This window comes from Arachis hypogaea, chromosome 13 (genome assembly GCF_003086295.3).
Source record: "Arachis hypogaea cultivar Tifrunner chromosome 13, arahy.Tifrunner.gnm2.J5K5, whole genome shotgun sequence".
Taxonomy (NCBI): Eukaryota; Viridiplantae; Streptophyta; class Magnoliopsida; order Fabales; family Fabaceae; genus Arachis; species Arachis hypogaea.
In genome coordinates, this window is record NC_092048.1 from 7,604,556 (window position 1) to 7,618,579 (window position 14,024).

The 14,024-nt window shown below is 31.1% G+C and overlaps 1 protein-coding gene across 1 annotated transcript; it reads left to right on the forward strand.

Annotated features, from left to right (window-relative positions):
* Positions 1-7,210: 7,210 nt before the first annotated feature.
* LOC112736907 (probable jasmonic acid carboxyl methyltransferase 2) lies at positions 7,211-10,641 on the forward strand. Its single transcript, XM_025786581.3, has 5 exons — positions 7,211-7,316; positions 8,063-8,184; positions 8,302-8,712; positions 9,304-9,561; positions 9,821-10,641. The coding sequence occupies exons 1-5, from the start codon at positions 7,283-7,285 to the stop codon at positions 10,190-10,192; spliced, it is 1,197 nt and encodes a 398-aa protein (XP_025642366.1). The 5' UTR covers positions 7,211-7,282; the 3' UTR covers positions 10,193-10,641.
* The last annotated feature ends 3,383 nt before the right edge of the window (positions 10,642-14,024 follow it).

Below are 14,024 nucleotides of genomic sequence, written 5' to 3' on the forward strand. Positions count from 1 at the left end.
CAACAACGTGAATCCAGCAGACAAAGAATGTGCTAGACATGAGTGTAGAAGGGGAGAAGAACTGGAAAAAATTCAAGAGGACTTTTATTGTCTTCATACAAAAGTGCTTCTTGCTCCCCACAACGGTAAGTGTGGCCTCCCCTCCATAAGCCACCGATCTTTCATGTGGACAACATTCGGGAATGGGATTGGGCGAAGCATGTTCTCAACTTCTTGATGAAAGGAGCTAAAAACAAGAGAAAAGGGAAGAAACAGTCTGTTGATGGCTGTGTTTTTGTATTAATGTTGATATACTTCCACGAAACGAAGTTCCCCCGCCCGTTTGCACCTGATGCTCCCCCTGCACCATGGGTGGCCCATTGAACAAGGGAAATGATGATTGAACGGATTTTATCCGAAGCAACAGAACTATTGATAAATACTCTACTAAAATTCTCCAAAAAATTTGTTTTTAAATGCTTTTAAAATACTCTACTAACTAAATAAACATCTGTTTTAGGTTGTAATTAATTTAGTTGTCCTACTTACAATTGTTAGTTTTTTCATTTGAATGTTTCTGCATTAAGAAACATTTTTATTGATGATTAAATAGTTGTCATGTACTATTCACCATATGAACATTTTTCGGTTCGGTGGGATTGTTTCATTTAGTTCACCCGATTGTTAATGTGTTTTCTTGGTGATTAAATAATTGAGTCCTTATTTCTGTTTTAGGGACTTCTATATAGAAAGGAAAAAGGAAAGAAAAAACAAAAATAAGAAACTTGGACAAGAAAGAAAAAGGAAAGAAAATAAAAAAGAAAATTGTCCAGACGGATTCTTCTTCGGAAGAGAAAAGACATTCTGAATCTGAATCCGAAAGCCAGTAAGTTTAATTTTCATATTGATTTCATTTAACTTGTTTTTGCTTAAATGTTCTTATGCGCTTGTTGCAGAGAAGAAGAAATAAAAAACCGAAACAAAAAAAGAAAACAACCACCAAAGGTGGTTAAAAAACAAACCAAAAAAACAAAGCCTGTGCCGATAGATTCAGAGAGCACAAGCAAATCTGAAAGCGAGTAAGTATTACATAATTTCTGTGAGACATTTTGTTGATTGCATATATATCACTTTTTGTTCAGCAAATGATTTATTTTCGGTTCGATGGGCTTCTAATTTTTGTTTTAGCACTTTAATTTAGTTCGGTTCAGTGGTGTCTGTCAGTTTGGTTGACTTCATTGTTAGTGTCTTGTCTCTGGTATAAATTCGATGTGTTTATCTATTTTCCAGAGAAAAAACACCCGTAATAAAAAGAAAACAACCGGAAAGGGTGGCAAAAACACCAGCCCAACCTGACAAGGAGTAAGTTTCTCGAATCATAAATTATTTTATTAATACTTACGTTCTAGATTTCTTGATACTTATTTTGTGAACTTTCAGAACTGAACAAGCAAAAGACAATGCTGCGGAAAGAAGAAAACGAGCATTGGAAATAATAAGAGAAAAAAAAGATCAAAGAAAAGAAATGATGGAGCTCAGTCAGCAAACATTGCTCCAGATCAGTTTGACTCTCCAAAGGCACAAAATGAATTCTCTCAGATGTAAGATTCAGTTTATTATTCCCGAATTCTTTTTCTTTCTTTGCTTACTTTTGCTACAACCATTTCTAATTCCTCTAGATTCAATTACTAATATTTATTTATCTTCCTTAGAGTGCCAACTGTAAATCTGGATAGCGAGCAAATATTACAGACTCAAGAAAGCTCTACACCTTCTGTAAATGCCGCCAGCAATACCAGGTAACTTGGTTCACTGCATATTATACTTTCGATTTGGTGGTTGCCAAAAATAAATTTAATGTGTTTCTAGACCTCTGCTTTTAATTTTGGTTTCTAATTTTAATTTGTTATCTATTTTTTAGGAAAACAACCCCGGAAAGCACGGTAAAATATTTAAAAAAAAATAAAATCTTCCCAAAAAAGACTTTTAAAACTCCACCAGTGTAGGTTAAAAATATTTATGTTACTCTTATAGATTTAAGTAATAATTTTTGTTTAATTAATCACAAAGAAAATGTGTTTAAATGTCACTAGAGCTACACCTGATTCTAAGCTACAAATTGTTGAGTTTCAACAAGAAACTCCTTCTCAACCTTTGGAAGTGTGAGTTTTTCAATGTGTAAATTCCTATTTTTCAAAACAAATTCTAATTATTCAATATTAACTTTATCCTTGTTTACATTCTTTAGACCTCCTCTTGTATTGTCTCTTCCAAGTTCAGTTCAGGAAGAGTTGATCAAGGATGACTTCATCTATGTCCCTCCACAAAAAGAAACACAACAAACTTCTAATAATGAGTAAGTTAATAAATATTTATTCACCACATGAATCTTATTCAAATTTTACTGCTTATACATGGTTTAATTATGGTTCAGTTGAAACTATAAATGAATTCAATGTGTTCTTGTCTTTGGACCCTCTTCTGTTTATTACAGCTGTCCTCCAGAACCCGAAAAGCAGGGTGTTACAGTGTCTCTTACGAGTTCTGTAATTGAAGACTTATTCAAAGATGACTATGTGTATGGAGTTTCTAATGAAGATTAAGTTTTACATAAAAATTCTTTTTTTTAATTTTAATGGTATAGGATAATAATTATGGGTTGTTATTGAACTGTTTTCTATTTAATGCAGCAGACCTCTGGAACAGCAAGAACAGCCCTGTGAAGAACCAATAGCACAGCAATCCGAACAAGAAGCACCTGTTGATGTGTAAGTTTTACTGCTTATACATGGTTTAATTATGGTTCAGTTGAAACCAGAAATTAATTCAATGTGTTGTTGTCTTTGGACTCTCTTCTGTTTCTTATAGCTGCCCTCCAAGACCCAAAAAGCCGGATGTTACGGTGTCACTTACGAGTTCTATTATTGAAGAGTTCTTCAAAGATGATGATGTGTATGAAATTTCTGATGAAGAAGAACAGCAACAATCCCAAGAACCTCCGGTGGCATGAAAATCAGAACAACAAACTCTAATCTTGTCATCATTTGATAGGTATGTTACTTTCTTTTCTTTAATATCATTTCAGATCACTATAAATTTTGATTTAGGTTCATTATTTGTTTAAATTTTGGTTCACTACAATGATTAAATATCATTTTTGTTTAATATCTTTGTTAAATATCTATCATCTTGCAGTGCTATTCAACCTAGGAAAAGGGAAGATGAAAGGCCTTCCTTTAACCTTGGGATAAGTCCACCAGCATCTCAACCAAGTCAGCCCTCTCAACTGAGTATTTCACAACTTGAAATCCTGGAAGAGGCGGTGATAGATGCTGGAGTGACAGCAGCATTAAACTTTGCTGAAGCAACAACTTCAGAACCAACCTTACCAGCTTCTGAAGTTTACAAAACCCCAGAGAAAAAGAAAAAAAAAATCACAAATGAGTTGATTGAAAAGTGTTATCATTGGATGACACATGTGAAACATACAAAAGATAGTAGCAATGAATATGATCCAATATTTGTTTTGAAACACGAGGCACTTTACGAGGAATTAAGAGAATATTTCATGTCTCTAATGCCCAAAAAACAAGTGCATGCCACGGTAAATCTTTTGCCAATTGCATTAATGTTAATAATTTTTCTAAACAATCTTATATACTATATTTTCATAAATTTTCATCCTGTAGGTGGTTTGTATATACAGTATGATTCTCAACGAAATAAAAGTTCGGCGGTATCAAGAACTAATATACATTGTGCCGCTGGATATTGTGGTAAGCTAAATTTCTTATTCACTGCTAATTGCTGTTCGGTAGAGTGAAAATGTTAATATTGCGTCACCTGATTTTTATGCGTTTTGTTGAGTTCTTTTGCATAAAGAAAACTTTTCTCATGATAATTGAATGTTTTTCAAGTATTATTCAGCACATGAATTATTTTCGGTTCGGTGCATGAATTGTATTGGGTTCAGTACAAATGTGATTTAACTGATATTCTTTTTGCAGAATTTTATGTTGGGAACACATGGCGAGTCCTACATTGATAAAAGTACAAACAATGCCTACCGGTTCGATATTGAACAGTATGCCACCACCACCAGTTTCTTGACAAAAGAAAACTTGCATCCCATCCATTTGTAAGTTGTAATTTCTAAAAATTATTTGAGAATTCTCTTGTTTGCTATTGTTTTGACTGAAATATTTTATTATTTTTCCAAACTTCAGCTATTTGTGCCAATTTACAATGGAGCGCATTGGTGGTTGTGGATTGCCGATGTGAACAAAAAGAAATTCTATGTGCTTGACCCTATCAATAAGCTGCTAGAAAATATACCTGATTCAAGGAAGAAACTGAACAAATTTGTTGTAAGTTATTTTCTTGTAAATTATTCAAATTATTCAGTAAATGAAATGAATTCGGTTGAGTGTTGTTGATTTATTTTTTTCAACTTTTGCATACCTTTCAGGGATTAATAATTTCTCAGATGAGGGTTTATGCTGGGGGAACCATTAATGGATGATGGACTAGGAGTAGAAGCAGAGTATATTCTACTAAATCATCAACGTACAGAGTAAGAATCATTCTCTTCTATAGTGCTATTTTTAATATGTTTTATTTTGTACAATATTAATCGTATTATACTCAATTCTTGCTTAGCTATGATTGTGGGATATACGTCATGAAATGGCTTGAAAAAATTAATCCACAAAAGATCAGAAGCATAAAGAGATATAAATATAGAGTTTGGACACAAGTTAGTACTTTCTAAATTTATAAACTTTTTTCTTTTCTGATTTCAGTTGTGTTCATTTCTTATGTAACTAATTCCTTTCAATTGAAATGTAGGAAGAGATTGATAGCTTCAGGTACCAATATGGTCCGCACATTCTGTTGCATAAAATGAATAAAATTAGAGACCAAGTGATTTGGGAATCTGAAGCAATAAGACTCCCAAAGTCATCTGCTGCCCTCTCCAACCCTTATTGTAAATTCACATATGGGGATTTAGATAGAAAATAGCATATACTAGGATTGGCTGTTTGTAATTAACAATATTTTGTTTAAATTGTGTAAAAAGCAAAAAATTCTTACTTCAAATATATATATGTGAATATTAATCTAAATATTAATGTTAATATTTATATTTGGTTCAACATGGATTACTCATCTGAGATGTTAATTTATATATCTGTTGGAACTGTCTGGCTGCTGTTTTATTCCAGATTCTCAGTGATTGCAATCACTGTATTTACTAATATATTATAAACTCTAAAAGAATACAGTGACCAAAATTAATAAACTGGACGAACCGAAATATGGAAACACACTACATCCCTAAACCCTAAACACTAAAACCAGAACCATGAACACTAAACCCTGAACCGATAAACCCTAAACCCCTAAAATCCTAAACCCTGAACCCTAAACCCTAAAACCTAAACCCTAAACCCTGAACCCTAAACCCCTAAACCCCTAAAACCCTAACCCCTAAAACTCTAAACCCTGAACCCTGAACCCCTTAAACCTTAAACCCCTAACCCTAAACCCTAAACCCTAGACCCTAAATCCTCAACCCTGAACACGATGAACCGAAATTGATACACTTGGCGAATCGAAAGATTGAAACACACTGAACCCCTAAATCCTGAACCCTAAACCCTAAACTCTAAACCCTGAACCCTGAACCACTAAACCCTAAATACTAAACACTAAACCCAGAACCCTAAACCCTAAACCCTAAACACTAAACCCAGAACCCTGAAACCCCAAACCCCTAAAACCCTAAACCCTAAACCCTGAACCATAAACTCTAAACACTATATTCGTCTAATTATTTTTAGACTCATTTCTGCATACCGAACCAAACACATGCACATGGTGAATCAATTCTTTCGTAATTACCGAACCGAAAAGTTACTCACATTTGCTCACAGTTACTCACAGTTACTCACACTCACAGTTACTCACAGTTACATATTATCAATTCAATTCAATTAAATTCAGATATAGATCACCTCAGTCCATTCAATTCACTTCAAATAAAATTAGCAGTTTTATTCCATTATATTCGATTCAAAATTCAATAATCCAAACCTCATCAAATTGATGCGTTTCGAAAGAATTATCCAAATCGCACTCATCCAACTGATTTGAAGTTGATTCATTCATTGTTTCAATTTAGAAGTGCAGATAAAAAAAACGAAGAAAAAGATGAACGACGAAACTAATTACGTTGAAGTCGATCCAGATTCATAATGCAGAGAAGAAAAATGGGAATAGAGGAGAACAACGAATTTAATTAGGTTGAAGAAGAAGAAGGGAAACAGTAAGAAGAAGAAGAACAAGAACAAGAAGAAGAACGCGAAAAAGATTTACGTTATATGAAAAGGTTTACGTTGAGAAAGGTTGATCACGCAAAATAAGAATTAAGTTTATACGTTATATGAGACGCGTGTAAAATAAACAAGTGTGTGGATAGAAAAAAACGCGTAAATTAAAAGATACTTTGATACCATCCATGTAATATTTACATAAATGTAAAGTTTTTTCGTTAACTTTTTAGGTTGGTTTCGGATTTAATTAAACCGTATCCGTCCCCGCATATGAAAGAACAAAATTAAGAAGACAAATTGGCGGCATGGACAGTAACCTACTAACCTATTGCTACAGTTAAAAAAAACACGTGATTTTTGAATGTTGTTAGTTGTTACTGTACAAATGTTTTAGAAATAAAAGCTTAGCTATATATATTTTTATTAAAATTTGATTAATATTTAATTAATAAAAAAAGTAAATAATTTTATACTATTAAATATAATTTTATATTATTAAAAATATTAATAATAATTGATTAATTACAATCATAAAATCTACTAATTTTCTAGTACCCCTCTTTTAAAAACGCGTTAAAAGTTGCTGTACAAAACTACAAATATCAATTCAGACATCGCAACGCTGGTAGACCTTATTGGTTATTATATCATATCAATGAAAAAGTCTATGCATATTTTCAAAGAGTTTAATTTTAATTCAGCATATAATATTTTATATAATCTTTTATTTATATTTATATTTTTAAATGATTATTTATATATATAAAAAATAATTATTTTTATTTACATAAAATGACATAATTAAATATACATATAAAATTTTTTATGTGGATAGTGTGTTAAGTTCAATTAAAAACGGGCAACAATGTAAGTTTTAAGGACAAATAAAGGAGCCTCCATAAATAGATTGAGGAAGTTGCATTGCTTCATTCATCAGAGAATTCATAACACCAGCAAACACATAACAAATGAGCACCTTAATTATCTCGGGTTCAAGAGAACGTAAGTATAGTATATACATTGGATTGGATTATTTCTTCTTTTTTTTTTTTTTTTCTTTATTCAGTTGCTTTCCTCCTTCTTCCTTTTTTTTTTTATTTTATTTTCTTTTTTCTTCCTTTAATTTATCTTTCCCCCTATTTTTCATTATTCTTTTTCTTCTTCCCTCACAAATCTTTCATTTTTTCAGCCTTTAGATTTTTTATATGTATTTATTTATTTTTTTATATTTATATATTAAACAAGTATAGTGGATAACAGAGAAAAAAAAATTATGAGTAATTTTTAAAGAATTTCAAAATCATTAAGGGAAAAAACATACTTTATTAAATCTCGTTATACACCAAATAAGCATGGCTACTTGACTATTTTTGTTTTTGTTATTAGTTTATCTTAAAAATATATAATCCTCGTTATCTTTTCAGTGACCGTATTATTAAATTGTTTGTAACAATATTTTTGTTTCTCTTAATTTGTTATATTTCATACAAACTGCATCATAAATCATAAATTCGTAATGAGGAAGAATATATAAAATTAAAAGAATAAACAAATTATGCAAAATTCATATATTTTAACATTTTTAGATAAGAAATGGAAATTTAATAAGTAACCAGTTCTGAATTAGATTTACCATTTTTCTACCATAGATAATACCATGTGATGGTCTTCAAAATTTGACTGATTTATTTATTTATTATTATTATTATTATTATTATTATTATTATTATTATTATTATTATTATTAGGTACCAAGTGCGTTACTACAAAGGAAAGAGAAGAGATGGAAGTTGATATGTCAACCCAAAATATCCTCCACATGAATAGTGGTGTGGGAGACAAAAGCTATGCACATAACTCTTTCTTTCAAGTACTATACATACACTCTCCCCTACTCTTTATATATATAATTGTTTAATAATAATGATCTTATTATTTTTTTTTTCGAATCTTTTGTACTAATTAATTTGAGTGTTCTTCTAAGCAGAGAAAGGCAATCATCCAGGCAAAACCAATATTAGAAGAAAGTATCACAAGACTCTATTATAATGATATTTTTCCTAAGTGTTTGAAGGTAGCTGATTTAGGGTGTTCTTCAGGACCAAATGCTCTTGAAGTTGTATCAAATATCATCAACATTGTTGACACAACTAGCTCCAACTTGAATCTTAGTTCACCTAATTTCCAATTCTATTTGAATGATCTATTTGAAAATGATTTCAATACAATTTTCAAATCACTCCCTCAATACCAGAAGTCATTATTGGAAGAAAAGAAGGGACTCAAGATTGGTTCATGTTTCATTAATGCAACTCCAGGAACATTCTACAACAGACTCTTTCCGAGTTCTTCCATACACTTCTTTCATTCTTCCTATTGTCTACACTGGCTTTCTCAGGTGAACAATATAATGTTAAGGAAAAGTCTAGGGGGCCAGCAGTTTTGTTAAATTTTGGCCAGCATGTAGCCAGCAGAGAAAGGTGAGTCATTGGATGAAAACTCACATCAATCTCACACTATTAGATCATCATTGATGGCTATTTGATGGCTACCAATCACAAAAGTTGCTGGCTCCCTAGCATTGCTCTAATGTTAAACCCATTTTATCTAACAAATTTTATAGGATAAACTACGGTTTTTACTTTTAAGGTGTCACTAATATTAATTTCATTTAATTTTATTCGTAATATTTTTTATTGTGTAAAAATTATTATTGGGCATTAACTTCATCTAAAACATTTGACATGAAATTGAAATATCCAAATAACTGTCACAAATTGAAAATATTAAAGATAAAATTAAATAAATAAAAAATGATACATTTTTTAACTTATAAAAAAATAAATAATAGTACACTCTCTACTTTTTCCAAAAAATATTAACATTCGCTCATGTTAACAAATACAGAACAGTAATAGTGACAGTAGGAAGTAATGTTTTTCCTACAAATTAAATTAGATTAAAGACGATAAGAGTGCACAAATTTCAGGTTCCAGAGAAGTTGATTGAAGGAGAAGAAGCACTTAGATGGGACAACATATATTTAACAAGAACAAGTCCTGTGTCAATGCACAAAGCATATTTGGAACAATTCCAGAAGGACTTCAAACAGTTCCTGAAATCACGTTCAGAAGAATTGGTAACAGGTGGTGGCATGCTTTTGGCATTCATTGGAAGACAAGATACTTCAGAAATTAGAACTGCTTGGGAGCTAATTGACATGTCACTCAAGGACTTGCTCTTAGAGGTACACACCACACTACACACACAACTTTACATAACTTTAAATACAGTAATAAATCAGAAAATAAATAAAATTAAAGTATTTCTGATCATTTGAATCCGAATAATTTTCCAATTATATACGTACATAGATTAAGAAAATAATTTTAAAAAAATTTGTCTTAGATCATGGTTCTAAAAATCAGACCGAACCGACATACATCAATTCCATTAGATTAATTGGATAACATGTTAACATACCATATTTTGTGTGTTGTGTGAAGAAATTGATTGAAAAGGCAACTTTGGAATGCTTCAATATGCCAAATTATGACCCTTCAATGGAAGAAGTTAAACAAGTAATTGAGGAAGAAGGATCTTTCATTCTTCAGAAACTGGAAACGGTTCATCAGGATTGGGACCCCAACACGAATGGAGGAGCCAATGATAACAATAAGGTTGATGAAAATATGAGAGGGGAGATTGTAGCTAAATACATTAGAGCTATTACTGAACCCCTTTTAAAGGCACATTTTGGAGAATTGAGAATGGATGAGTTATTCCTTAGGTTGGAAAATAAGGCTGTCCAACTTATTAAGGAGAATAAAATATTCAAATTTCCTATCCTTGTAATATCCCTTATTAAAAATGCTTAATACAGGATCCCTTTATGTATGTACTATGATAATGTATGTTAGTGCTATTCATATTTTGTGAATAACATGTATGTTGTGGCAGAATTTGATTGAAAAGGCAACTATGAGTCTATGACTCGTCAATGGAAGGAAGTTAAATACATTAGAGCTGTTACTGAACCCCTTTTAAAGGCACATTTCGGAGAAAGGATCATGGATGCATGAGCTATTCCTTATGTTTAAAGATAAGGTTGCACAACTTGTTAGGGAGATTCAAATATTGGAATTTCCTAACTTTGTAGTATCTCTTGTTAAAAATGCTTAATATAAAATTATGTCGTTATCGGTCCACGTGTAACTTGAGATAATTGACTTAGAGAGTTGAACTTATTAGTTAGTTATTGCTGCAAAGATAAGTATGTAATGCAGAAATGAATGATGAATGGGTAACAACTTTTATCTTTGCCAAATTCCTTCTTTTTCATCTTTTCTGATTCTCTCTTTCTGCAAATCCCAATTCACTAACAGCTTCTTCATTTGTTCCTTCTTCTTCTATTTATCTCTCTCTTATTCCTTTTTTTAAGTTCTTCATCCTTCACCTTCGGACTCATTTGACAGAAATTTATGAGAGCCTAAATCTCTTTTATGGTGTAATTTCACAATCAAGTTACACACTTGTTAAGAAAAAGAGTTATGCTATGTATACACTAAAATTAGCCACCAAAGTCAGCCATCAGTATAAAATACACACTGAAATACAAATACACATTGAAATAAATAAATTAAACTACACATGTATTTATACACAAATACATTGGTGGCTGATTTTGGTGTAAAAATAGCATTATAGATTAAAGACTAATGTAGTACACTTTTATTAATTTTAGAGATGTAATTAGTGCAATTGAAATTTAAAAAAAAAATTAATATACAATATTAATGTCAAAGACCACTTTAAAACTTATAAAATAATATCACTTGTAATAAATTACCATCTATTATGTAAGTACATTTAACATCAAAAAATCTATTGTATATGTAGTTTGACTTTAAGTTAACATATAGATTGATCTAGGTAGGGTGTAGCTTTTAATTTTAATAAGTCTGACAAAAAAAAGTTAATATTTAATTTAATTTTAAAATTGTATATAAATTTTAATTTAGTTTATCACCTTTTAATTGTTTTTATTTAATTTCTAAACTTTATAAATATAACTTATATTAATTTCGATGATAATTTAGTTATTAATTACTAAACTAACTCAACTTAGTTGAGAATAAGACATTTTTTTTTGAAAACGAGAATAGGACATCTTAATAACATTATCTTTGGCATTTGCCACACTGAGAAAGACATTCTTTTCTTTGGGTAGTGGTGAGTGGTACTTGGTCTTACTCTAGCAGTTTTAAATTCAATTAAATAATAAAAATAAATAAATAAAAAATCGTACATGTAAATCATGAAAAATTAGAAAACATAAAAAAATATAAATTTTGACGCCAACAGAATAAACATAATTTTTGTAATTGTTTTTATATTTAAATTTTTTAAAATTTAATGATGCAATTATAACATTAGTTAATATTCCATTTAATTTAAATAATGATAAAATATATCGATTTTTATTTTTTAAATTAATCTAAATTAAATTATTAATATTTTTATTATTTTAAAAATTATATTTTTATATTTATAAACATATATGTCGTTTACCGTGTAAATAAATTAATTACGAATATATCTAGTTTACACAGTAAATTGAACAAAATACCTAATGACAACTTCTCACCCTTGAGATGAAGTTGTCATAATCAAAGTCATATTCAGAGCTTTCAAGATTGGATGCGTAATCAAGCCTGCGCGCATCTTGCGGAGAAAATGTCATTTCTACTTCGTTTAGATTAGTTGTAGCAGAAGTACTCATTGTTTCAATTTTCATTCTGTATAAAGGCAAATCATTATGATGTACCTCAATGATATTACTGCCACTAGTATTTGGACTCTCTTCATTTCCAGTTGTCTGATTTCTTTTGTTTTTGTTATCTTCAAAGCTGCAATTGAAATGGGCTTTGTCTCAGGCGAAGTGCTTTCTGTAAAAAATATAATTGACGTTTTGATATCTTCAGTTGACAGCTCATGATCATATGATCCATGATTAATGAAACAATTTTGATTATAATCAAATGCATTAATGTTAGAATTTTGATTATAAAGTGCTGAAGGAGTATTAACCTTATTTGTTGCATTTCTTCTGCTATATCTCATCATCTTAGCCGATGTGTTCTGAAATTGTGTGTCGATAGGTAATAATATGCAAAAATCTTTTACTCCTTGCTGTGTGGAAGTGTCATGACTATGGACAATGCTCATCATGTCACTTCTTTGGTTGATACATGCATTTGAATTCTGTCCACCTATAGAGTTTTCTTCTTTGGATTTCTTACTACTTCTTGATCTTGTGTTAGGTCCACGTATTAATGCTTCACTGAATCGTGGCCTCTGTTGGATAAGACTTAGTTGGGCGTTTTCTTCTTCCGGTCCCTCTTCTTGTTCGTCTTTTCTATTGGTTGTGCTTCAGGAGGATTGCTTTGCGATGGATCTTGTGCTTCTTTGTCGCAACTTGCTGTCCCTTCTGCTGTTGGAGTACATTCTTCGTATGATTTTTTTTCCTTATTACGATGGATCTTGTGCTTCTTTGTCACAACTTGCTGTCCCTTCTACTGTTGGAGTACATTCTTTGTATGATGTTTTTTTCCTTATATACTTCCTCTTGACAGGTTGATTATCTTCTGATTTCCCTTTCCTCTCGATGACTTTGATGCCTCTTTCATGGAAGTGACTATACCACAAGGAATACTTACATTTATACTGTCTCCAACTTCACTGTCTTTATCTGAGGTTGCATTTTCTGTGCCAGCAAATCCGTCAAATAAAGTCTTTTTACAAGATTTTTTTGTAGATTCTGGCGTTAAGTCTTTAATTGTTTGTTCTGCTGGAGTAGTAGGGGTCTTGTTTATTCCTTTTCTTCTCACATATTTTCTCTTGTCAGTTGAGTTCTCTTTGAGCTGAACATTCTTTTCTTCAGCTGGCTTTCGAGTTCGTTTTGGTTTGCCTTCTACAATGACCTTAGGACGGTGCTTTCTTCTCTTTTGTTTTGATTGTGGTGTGCTCTCTACCTGGATGGCATCCATCTTTATTGGTGTGCAAGCAACATCAAATTCTACCATAAGATTATTTTTTTTCCATATTCATTGACAACAATGCAATTTGTGAGCAACCAAAGAACGATGTGCCTGTGTGGCAAAAGATGATAAAAAAAAAATATATACAAGGTATCTAGTAATGCAAATAAATTTGTACTCATATGTATGCATCTGTACTCATGCAAATAAAAATTGACTTCGTACATAAAAAAAATCTAAAGAAGTATTCACCATAGAATCTACAGAATAAACACTAGTAAACTACTACATTTCACCGTTTTCAGCTGTATGCTTCCTTGGAAAACCTTTATTATGTGGGGATTGGCTAGGATCAATATGTCGTCCTCATATTTGTTTATTACACGTATGTTTTTAGTTAGGGGTCAATAACGTAACAAGTTTAAATGACATACTAATGTGATAAGACAGAATGAACAGTGGCTTGTAAAAATTATGTCTCACATCACAGAATATGTTTAATTTTCCTGAAATTGGATAAAAAAAAAAGATGATGTTACTATGGATTTGGTAAGTTTATCGCTCTCTTTCTCTTCAATCATTTTACAAGTGTTTGCCTATTTAATTATAAGCCCTCTTAAATGAAGAGTACAAAATTAGGTATATAAAATCAATAATACATTATAGAAAA